The sequence below is a fragment of the Aptenodytes forsteri genome, unplaced genomic scaffold (assembly GCF_000699145.1).
Source record: "Aptenodytes forsteri isolate BGI_AS27 unplaced genomic scaffold, ASM69914v1 Scaffold65, whole genome shotgun sequence".
Taxonomy (NCBI): Eukaryota; Metazoa; Chordata; class Aves; order Sphenisciformes; family Spheniscidae; genus Aptenodytes; species Aptenodytes forsteri.
The window spans coordinates 8342272-8353632 of NW_008795127.1; the positions used below are offsets into that span (position 1 = coordinate 8342272).

The following is an 11361-nucleotide window of genomic DNA, read 5'->3' on the forward strand; positions in this document are numbered from 1 at the left end:
TTGGGTAAAAAAGAAATAAATTAAAAAAAAAAAAATCCAACACAGTTAATCCCAATGTGTGGCTTTAGCCCCAGGCGAGGGTTTTTCCTCCCTTCTCCTCCGCCCCCCACCGAGAAAACACTGAATTCATTCACAACAGCAACAAATGCAGTGTCCTGGAGGAGAGAGAAGACTGACAGGGAACTGAGTGCAGATGAGCCACACAAATTCCTAATTTAAGCTTAGCAACAATAAAAAGGAAATCCGTAAATACAGAAACCATAAGGACAGTTGCGTTTTGCTATGGGTTATTCTTTTCATGTAAGGCAAATCCATGAAACCCAACGTGACGGTAGTTCATCAAATCATACCAACAGCCTTCAGCGTTGGAAGTATTGGCTTTGGGATTTAAACTCCCACGAGGAAGTTAGAGCCCATCCTTTCCATAGATTTTTGGTAACTAAAGAAGTTTGGACTGTTTCTAATATTACCATGGTTTAACAGTAGTGGTTACTTTGAGGCTGACATACTTATTTATTATATATGAATTCTAATGCTTTATAATTGGTAGCAAAACATTCTAGATTTTTTTTTCTGTAAAACTGTAGCAACTGTTCCACTAAGAAAAAGAAAGCTTTTGTATTGCTTTATTTTTGCTTGTATCCTGCCCACCTCGGAGAAGTTACTAAGTAGAAGCACTCATCTTAAAATATAAATGTTGTCTTAAGCTTACTGCATTATTCAAGCAATGTTTAGTGTAACCCTGTCATTTTCTTATAGTGATCCAGCTGCCAAAGCTCTCTGGGAGTCCTTCATGAACCTCAAACAAAAGGAAGCTGTGATGGAGGCTAGGAGACACCTTGTGGAGGCTGCGAGCAGAGAAAATTTACCTATTAAGATGAGCATGGGTGAGTAGTGTGACATACCCTTCCCTGCATAGTGGTAATATGAAAGATGATGTCAGCTCCTTTTCTTCCACTTAACCCTCTCGAGGAAAACTCATCCCCATCCTTGGCCCATCCCCATCCTTGTCAACGGATTTCAGGTGAGCATCGTGACTACCATAGGATCTTTCTGGTATGTAAGTGAGACACAAGTGTTTTCTTCTAAATATAACAACCTTAAAAAGACCGAGAGCAGTGGTGAAGCAATGGAATTCTATGAAGGAGGGTTTTAAAGGCATGCAAATGGTTAGCAATGCTGCTTGTCTTTATTCTGCAAAGCATGAGAATTTGGGTATTCTTAAAAAGTCAGCAGGATTTGTGTCCTGGAAGCAGGAATTGCAAATAGCAGCTGATCTGATGGAAGTTGGATATGATTACATTATACAGGTAGTGATTACATTATGTAGGTAGTGAGGTTTACGTGAAGTAAGGCTGCCTGGCTCAAGAGAGTTTAAGCTGAAAACCATGTCTAGGCACTCTTGAAACCTGAATTCTTCAAAATATTAGAGATACAGAATATAACATAATGACTTTCAAGAGCTTTTTTAGAACCTCATTCTCAGTATGTACCATATTCAGTGAAATGCAAGAATTGATATCATATTAGGCTTATAAAAACAATGATACTGCTCAATACTGCAATAAATTTTTTTGCATTTTATGTACTCTAAGAGTATTTTATGCTGAACTTTTCATCAAGAGGGAAAGGTCCTCACAGAATAGGAATGATAGGCTTTTATTTGGGACTCCAGAGTAAACTGCCAAAATATTGTAGAAGAATTAGATGTACAGCCAACTCATGAACTCTTAACAACTATAACATTTCATATATTGTATGGTCTTTACAAATACCTAGAGCATACATTTAGGAGATTATTAATCAGAAATACTAGATCTGTGCAACAGTAATGCTGTAAGCTGTTTTAAAGAAATGGAAAAGGAGCAGCTGTGAGATGGCTATTACAAATTTGTCTGAAGGAAGTAAGGCACAGTAAAAGATAAAATCTTGTTTAAGCTTTTGCTGATAATGTGTGTCTGAGTATTCACCATAATAATATTAAGAATCCCTACTGTTTTTCTATTTCATGTGCCTTAAAAAAAAGAAATAATCAACTTTGTTTTAAAAGTAATTACTTCCTGTCTTTGAGAGGTACCAATCCATCTACCATCTTTGCTGCTTTGTGTGAATGATTAGATCAGACACCTTTTCCTCTGTGTCCCTTTCCCATGGTATCCTGTGAAGGCTGCAATAACCTTGTTTTTAACCATATTAGCTGACACTTATTGATGGCAGTCTAAATGTCTGACATACGTGGGCCCAATATAGTGCTATGCAGAAACATCTAAGAGTTGATGGCGAAACAAATTTCTGGCACTATCATTCTTGAGGCTTGTTTTTGTTTGGAGGATGCAATATAAGTTGGATTGTAGCTATAATCTTTATAGGAGTTTGTTATTTATTTTCTGAATTCTGTATTTATCTTGTACTACAATCATAATCAGTTTTTAACTTTATAGTTAACTTCGTAGTTGAACTTCAGAGGGAGAAATAAAATTCGAGGCAGTCTTGAAAATGATAAACAGGGATAAAATGAGAAACAAGGAAAGGAGGGCACTACAGTCACCAAAATCAAAACTTCTCATTGAGCATAAATGCTGAAAACCTGAAACTCATGCCCAGATGTCACATTGTCCAATGACACATATTTATTAATGACATTTTAGAACAGATCTGCATCTTTACAGTGTTCATCAGCCATCGTGCTGCAGAACACCTTAACACTGTAGGGAAGCTGGAAACTGTGTTGTTTATCAATTGCTGCTTTTGCTGAGAAGGAAAAATTCTAGTGGCCTGTTCAGATCCCGATTGCTGTGTTTAGTCGAAAGGCTCCTTGCTTCCACTGCAGCTGTGATGTGAGGCAACACTGGCTGGAGAGAAGGGAAATGCTGTCACTCTTTCTGCTCTGTGCTTATAAGTGAGTTTTTATTATTTTACCTCAGGTTCTGCCTGTATCGGAAGATCTCAGTGTATTGTACGCTGTTTTTCCCAACACTTAGGGTATTTTCTGAGTTTTTTATGGCCCTAATATTAAATGTCAGAGAGTTTTTTTTCTAGCATGAAAGTTGCCTCTTACTCTCTTTACTAAGACCAGCTGTGTCAGATGGTAACAGTATTTTCCTTACTACTATTTTTTTGCTTTTTTTCCCCCTGGAAATAAGGAGTGAATTACATTTGAAAGCAAAGCTTTGAATTCCATTTGGTGTAGCCGAGCCCTCCTGCAGTGGCCACCTGCCTGAAAAACTGCATCATGTGTGACACTGGCAGCACGGGAGCCCTCTGCAGCGATGAGAAACTCAATCCCATCCTGTTTCTGTATTTTCAGTGCAAGGAAAATAAATTTTGTTGTTTTCTGGACTTTGAAAGGCTTCTCATTACTCAGAGGTGTGCGTGTGCTTGCCCACGTTTCCTCTGCAGCTAACGTGCCTGACGCCCGGCTTTCCTCTTTCTCTGCCTGGCTGCGTGTGGCAGGAGCTCTGACAGTTGTGGGAGGACACACAGCTCAAGATTTTGCTTTCTGATATCTTTTGAATGTGTGCTCCTCCTGAGAGGGAAGGAGAGTAGGAGAACTGTAGAAGAGGACACGTCTTCTCCCCAACACCCCCAAATATCTGCAGGCCACTGAGAACTCCATCTTCTCCCATTGAAATCAGCAGGAGTGGAGAGAGGAGAGGAGTTCTGAGGAAGGAGAAGAAAGGGAAATAAAGGAAATCAACAATTTTGGCCACATTTTTTGAGCTGAGTAGATTGGAGTGCTGCTTTCAGGTGCTCTTGGTTTGCATATTCATTTTATTAGTTGTATCAAGGAAAGTGATAGTGGGGATGTATGGAAGTCCTATTTACTGTTTCAGAAGGGTTCAGTGTAGAACGAAGGCGGCTGAAGATAGGATGAGCAGAGCTGGCAACATTTTTTTGAAAGTTTTGGTGGATGAACTCTTGGAGCAAGCCCAGTTTCAAATTTAAGACCAGGTCCATGACATTTGTAAATAGAGCAGGATTCTCTCCTTTTTCTGTAGCTGTCTCATGCTCAGGTTTTCAGGTGGGCCATTAAGTGGTCTTATACCATCTTCAAGGAAGATTTGCATTTTTTTCTTTTTTTCTTCCATTTATGTCTGAGGAAAGTACGTATTTTATCTGTCATTTCACTTTGTGAGTGAAAGAACTACACTGTTGTTACAAACTTCAGCAAGTGACACAGGCTAGTAAGCTGTTCAGAAAATCCAGTTTCTTTTTTAAAGAAGAATTGCAAGTCTCGGGAAACCACATCACAGAGGGAGACAAAGTGCCAAGTGATGGTCCATAAAACCAACTAGAACACAAAACTATGGACCTGCTTTGCCCTTTGTTTACAGAACAAAACCTGAGCTTTATAGCTATGCAGCATATTTGATTTTCTGAGGTCAGCCCTGGAGAAGGCAGGCAAAGCACTGTGCAGAATTCCAGCCAGCATAAAGGCTTTACGCGTGGTACATCCGGTTTACTTATTGTTTAATCCGTTCCATCCATAAATACATAACATGGGTATATGGATTTTGAAGACGTAATTTCATGTGGAGTTTAGTAATGCTGCCAGTATTGACTTTTGGGGTGTATTTGTTTGGTATTGCTTACTGTGGGCATGCTGACATTGAGACCCTTCCTTACAGGATGGTATAAATGCACTGAAACCATGTTGCTAACATAGTAGTTACATCTAAGTTTTGCCTTAACCCTTTCAGCTAGATACATTTCCCAAACAGTATGTTTTTGCATGTAAACAGGTGGAGCTGTCTTTTGCTAGAAGTCCATTTGAAATAAAGAGGCATCAAAATATTCCATATATACACACACACGCACACACACTTAAAAAACAAAACAAAAACAACCAAAAACCCAAACAGCTTTTTAAGAACTACATCAGCTCCATTTTGCCTCTGAGGCGGTTGGGTTTGTGTTTTGGATACCCAAGTGAATGCTGATAAATATCTGGGGAAGATAAATATTTGCCAGGTTCTGGTCAGATATCCCATTGTGTAGGTGTAAATGTGTAGGCGTAAATTATTTTGGCATAATAAAAATCCTGGCGTTCAAAGAAATTTATTTAAAGAATTAAGTCTCCTTTTGAAAAGCTCTTTAGAAGACAGTTTAGAAGATCATCAGAATAGCTTTTTGGTGAGATTTATAGCATTGTGCTAAATTCAGGTGAGATTGTAAATACTGGAAAGGGATTACTTCTGCTCAGCTCTTAAAGGAAGTGGCTGGGAGGGGTTCTGCTCTGAGGCAGCAGCCTGACTTACAGTACATGGAAAGGTTGCTGGTTTTTCCATTCCTCTATTTCCTGTTCCCTTCTTCATAGGTCTGATGTGTATCTTAATCATCTTCTGAATGTGGCAGCCCATGAATCTCTTGTTGAAAGCTTTGCTATTAGCATAGTATTTTGCAGTGGTAAAAACTTTGCTACAAATGTTCTTTTGTGGCTTTAGAAACACCCTTGATCTTCTGTTTGAAAAGAGCACAGTAAACCTCAATCGAGTCTGAATTCCTTTATTGTGTCTTTTTACTGGCATGGAGACTGATGAAAGTAGAAACACTCTGGTATAGTAACAGAAACAAAGTGCAGCGTGGCATTACACAAGCCCTTGTTAGCAGAAGAAAAGCCTTTTGGTTTCTTCCCATTTGAACTGTACAAATACAGTTTTAAAAATCAAGCTTACTACAAAATTAGGAAAGCCTCAGGCTTTGTGAAGTAAAAAGGAGTACTGTAACTTTTTCAGATGGGCTGGTTTGCATGGATTGAATCGAACTCTAAAATTTGTTTGGGTAGAAATGGGAAGATCCTGAAATTTTAGCCTGGAGATAGGAAATAACATTTTGAGTTAAAAAAGTACCTTAAAATGGACAGGAAGACATAGATGAATACCTTAGCTAAAAACATACAGAAAATAAAGAATATAAAATGTGCATATTTTTTTTTAATGAATAGTTGCATTGGACTGTAATGGTGTTTAACATGCTATCTATTCTTGACAAGATCAATGTAAAATATTCAAGATTCAATACCATCAATTCCTGGAATAAACTTTAGGCATAAAAGCTACCTGCTAAGAAAATGAGCTGTAATAAAGTAAATAAGTACATACACAACTTTCCAGATAAATCAAGTCTGATCTCAGATATCTAAAATCTACTCTGGCCAACCATTAGGACAATTCTGTGATAGAGACAAGTAGTGAGACAATGTCAGTCTGGGTTTGAGGTCGTGACAAAGGAGAAGGCGGCAGATCAGTATTGCAGGGCTCAAAGCAGTCTGTGGGGTGTTTGAATCCCTTCTGCAGCACGTCTCTGGGTAAATGATGGGTACCTGGGTAACAGCTGGGCTTGGGAGACACTGTGGCCTCCCACTATGCAGAGAGGAGATCATACTGTAGACTGGTTCTTGAGATGTTTATGTCCATTTCTCTGTTGCCTGTTTACCTGGTCTCCAAACCCATCGGGAGAGCAAGCTGCTGAATCAGTGAGGCAGCAGCCAAAGTCTCCCTCCAGGCATCCTCATGAAGCAGGAGACTTCCTGTACCAACTCGACTGAGACAGGCCTGGCTTAGCTTGAGGAGTCCCGAATTCCTGACAGTGGGTCTCACAGTGCTGCTCCAAGGGCTCACTGGTGCTTTCAGGGCATCTTTCCAAGGAGAGGGGACGCTGCTTGTCTCAGACCTGAATTCCTTCCATTGTGCAGCCTGGATCCTGAGCAGGTGGTTCCTGAGTTAAATTAGTCTGCTCTTTGCCTCATCAAAAGTAAGAGTCCCACACTGCAGAACTTCTATCTAGCCAAGCGGATTTGGTTTTTCCAGCCTGTTCCAATACTAAGTTCCTGATTTCTCCCTGTAGTGCAACTAAAAATGTAGTCTTGACCTGAAGCAAATGTTCCCAATCTCAGTGATGGTCAATATAGCAGATGTTTTGTTGCATCACTCACCCCCAGAGGCAGGAAGGCTTTTTGCTTCTCAGAGTGCTAAAAGTTTTTGAAGCGTTTGAAGTGTTTCTGAAAGTTTTGGATACATTCCTATTTGGGGGGCTTCTGTATAGGCCTTCGCATTCCCAGGGGAATGCTCTTTGAGTATAGTGGGGTTAGGCTTTCCCTGATAACTCTTGATGAAGATGGTCCTTCTGAATAGTCATTACCACATTGAGAACTGTAGAAAGAAATTGATGATATGGCTGTTTCACCTTGCAGTGTTACACCAGTGTCGTGGTTTAACCCCAGCCAGCAACTAAGCAGCACACAGCTGCTCGCTCACTCCCCCACAGTGGGATGGGGGAGAGAATCGGAAGAGTAAAAGTGAGAAAACTCGTGGGTTGAGATAAAGACAGTTTAATAGGTAAAGCAAAAGCCCAGTGCACAAGCAAAGCAAAACAAGGAATTCATTCACTCCTTCCCGTGGGCAGGCAGGTGTTCAGCCATCGCCAGGAAAGCAGGGCTCCATCACGCGTAACGGTTACTTGGGAAGACAAACGCCATCACTCCGAACGTCCCCCCCTTCCTTCTTCTTTCCCCAGCTTTATATGCTGAGCATGACGTCATATGGTGTGGAATATCCCTTGGTCAGTTTGGGCCAGCTGTCCTGGCTGTGTCCCCTCCCAGCTTCTTGTGCAGCCCCAGCCTACTTGCTGGCAGGGCAGTATGAAAAGCAGAAGAGGCCTTGACTCTGTGTAAGCACTGCTCAGCAATAACAAAAACATCCCTGAATTATCAACACTGTTTTTAGCACAAATCCAAAACATAGCCCCATACTAGCTACTATGAAGAAAATTAACTCTATCCCAGTCAAATCCAGCCCAACCAGGATGAAGTTCAGGGTTTTGACCCTGTTGAGTATGGTCAGAGTGTTCACCTAACTAAATAGATCCCATCTTCTGATAGTCATCTGGTTTTGCCGGTCTAGGACAGAGATGTTGCGCCAAGCTCCAGATGTGCAAAGAGTATGTAGCCTTCTGCTGTTTTTCTTAAGCAACTAAACTTTTCAGGTCATCTCTGTAACTCATTAGATGTAACAGAAAGGATGAAGGATTCCTGCCAACAAAGTTCTCTGTTTTTCAGGAGATGTGACAAAATAGCGGAGATGGAGAGATGTTCAGGAGCAGAACAGTTTGTTTTTCATCAGTAAGTGACACTGCATTTGTGTGTAGTGTTGATTAGAAGCATCACCAGCTGAGGAACCATCTTTGCACTAATCATTGTGCTTCTTTCAAGCTGGATGCTGAATTCAGGAAAGTGGTGTGCCTGTTCATTTTTTTCAGTCTCACCTGCCAATGCACAGAGTAGCATCCTTGAGAGCACAAAACAATTGCTCAAAAGAGAAAACAAACGTACCTTAGTATGAGGGGAGACCTCATCGCTCTCTACAACTACCTGAAAGGAGGTTGTAGCCAGGTGGGTGTCGGTCTCTTCTCCCAAGCAACTAGCGATAGGACGAGAGGAAATGGCCTCAAGTTGCGCCAGGGGAGGTTTAGATTGGACGTGAGGAAAAATTTCTTTACTGAAAGAGTGGTTAAACATTGGAAGAGGCTGCCCAGGGAAGTGGTTGAGTCCCCATCCCTGGAGATATTTAAAAGACGAGTAGATGAGGCACTTAGGGCCATGGTTTAGTGGGCATGGTGGTGTTGGGTCGACGGTTGGACTCGATGATCTTAGAGGTCTTTTCCAACCTCAATGATTCTATGATTCTATGATTAATAACTGGAACTATGTGAGGTGTGATGTCCATGTGCATATTTTGCAATTTATCCTCCATCCCTTCTTTTTCAGTCTAGCACATATATAGGTTCCTATAGTTGAAAGAAATGGAATTTATGAGGAGCAAGTACTTATGCTCTTGGTGTGAATCCTGTGCAGGTTGAACAGTGAACAGAGTGCTTACTGGGCTTGGAAATGACTGTTAGTGTGGAGGCAACAGTGTGGCAGAAGCTTGGTGGTAAAGAAGAAAATAAGGCAGTGGCAGAAAGCTCATTTTAAGAGCACAGATATGCATCCTTTCTTATGAATTGCATCCCAGAGAGAGAATTCTGTAATATGAAGTTGACTGAAAAGGCTTGGCAGGAAATTTGCCCTTTTTGATGACTGCCTGCAGCTTAGCAAAGAATGAGTGGTATCAACAAATATGGATGAATTATAGAATAATTTTGGGTTGGAAGGGATCTCTGGAGGTCATCTAGTCCAACCCTCTGCTCAAACCAAGGACAGCTTAAGAGTTTGACTAGATATGTTGGACCTTGTTTAGCTGAATTTTGAGTATGTCCGAGGATGGCAATTCGACAGCCTGTCTGGGTACCCTGCACCAGTCTTAACCGCTTTTGTGGAGAAAACATTCTCTGTTATGTACAGTTTGATTTTTCACTTGCTTCAGTGTATGACCATTACTTCTTGTCCTTTCACTGTGCGCCTCCAAGAAGTATGATTCAGTCTTCTCTGTAATCACTCATTATGTCCTTGAAGACAGTAAGTGGCTCCCCTCCCTGCTTTCATTTCTTCAGACTAAACAAACATATCTCCTTCAGCCATTACTTGTGCATCGTTTTCTCTAGGCCCCTAAACCATTGTAGTGACCCTTCTCTGGACCCGCTCTAGTGTGTCTTGTACTGCGGAGCCCAAAACTTCATGCTCCAGATGCTGTCTCACAAGTACTAAATAGAGGGTTATAACCAGTTCCCTCTGCCTGCTGGCTACATTTGTGTTAATGCCACCTAGTACATGGTTCACTTCCATTGCTGCAAGGGCGTATGGCTGATTCATGTCCAACTTGACAGGCACATTTAATCCTGAACTTTAGAGGGGTTTAGGTCACAGATCCACTATTAGACTATTGCAAACGAAAGAAACACAGGAAAAGTTGAAATAAAGGCTGAAAAAAAAAAACCCAAAACTTTAATTGCTGCAAAACGGCACATTGAATGTGGCAAAAGGCTTGCTAGTGTCTACAGGCATCCATGAAATGTGTTCTTAGTGAGTGCTATTGTTTCTACAGTTGAAAAGAGAACTGGAAACGGCTATGTCCCAAATGTTGAATATTGTGCTAGCAAATAATAAATTTTGATCCTCCTTGTTGGACTTTTGCTGAAACACTGGAAATACATAAAAATGAGAAGACATCTTATGTGCAGTTACTTAAGCTTAGTGTTGTTAACTACATTTGTTTTATTTGGGCAAGAGCTTGAGGACCAAAAAAGAGGTACTGTGCCAAGTCCAGACACAGACTGTGACTCTCTAATACCAATGAGTTTAAAAGTGAAGGAACTCTTAACTGGTGGAGCAGTGCAGTATATTCATGAGGAAGAAGAAAAGTCTAAAGCAATAAAGGCAGCTGTAGGTAGCTTGTTCTTATCCAGCTCTGTCGATCTTGTAGCTGCTCAGGCGATTGAGTTAATTCTTTTTTTTTTTTTTTTTAAACAACTTACCCGTTTCTTTCCTTCTTCTCTCAGCTTTCCTTTCTCCCCTCCCTTAAATTGTTTTTTTAGTAGGTTATGTTCCTTTATGACTTGGGGAAAACACCACTTCGCATCTACCTGTTATTTGTGCACTGGTTTGTATATCTTTAATGGCAGAGTATCAATTTGACCCTTAAAGTGCAGGTTTTTTTCTGGGAAATGTACACACTAAAATCCATCTTACTTAGGAGAGAAGAGAGGAGAAAATGATGATAGAACAGCTGTGTCATTTACCCATCCTACCTGAAAAAAGTACCTTGAAATACCAAATCTTCATCTTAATTGTAGAGATGGAAAGAATGGTGTGGAACGTGCAACCCCACTAGGTTCTCTTACTGCAACAACGGCTACAGCTTTTGGGAATGGGTTTGGAAGTGGTCCTGGGAGTTAAGTCCTGCCCTCTGCTTAAAGGAAACATGCCTAATTTAGAGAAGGAGACTGAGACAGATAATGTGAAGTGCGCTCAGAACAAAATGAAATAAATTTTAACCAGAACAGGTTAGCAGAGATATTTTAATCCAGAACTGAAATTACTCAGAATAGTATTAAAAAAAAAAAAAAAAAAAAAGAGTTTTATAGAGCATCCCTTACTTCCTCTATTACAAGAATTTTATTTGGAGGCAAAATCTCTCCCTCAATAATTTAGGAAGGTATTCCCTGCAGGTGACTGTAAATGGCTTTTTGCTGTTCTTATTTAGGAAATCAAGTGTTGTTCAGATTTGTTCTGAGTGTTGTGGGTTGGTTTGGGTTTGGGGTTTTGTTTGTTTGTTTAATGACTACTGCATTGTGGGGTTTTGTTTGTTTGTTTGTTTAATGACTACTGCATTAAGCATTATGTGAATTTACCTTAAAAAAAGAAGTGTAATATTGGGACTACTCACACTTAATTTAAGTTTAAAGAAAGACTTCATTTGGTTTTGA

The 11361-nt window shown here is 40.4% G+C and overlaps 1 protein-coding gene across 1 annotated transcript in view; it reads left to right on the top strand.

Annotated features, from left to right (window-relative positions):
* Positions 1–11361, top strand: part of SCFD2 (sec1 family domain containing 2) — a gene marked incomplete at its 5' end in the record, with an annotated part of 205655 nt that overhangs the window by 33185 nt on the left and 161109 nt on the right. The window contains one exon of the mRNA XM_009277460.2: positions 760–887. Within this exon, the coding sequence (XP_009275735.1) occupies positions 760–887 (128 nt within the window). The remainder of the gene's footprint in view (positions 1–759; positions 888–11361) is intronic.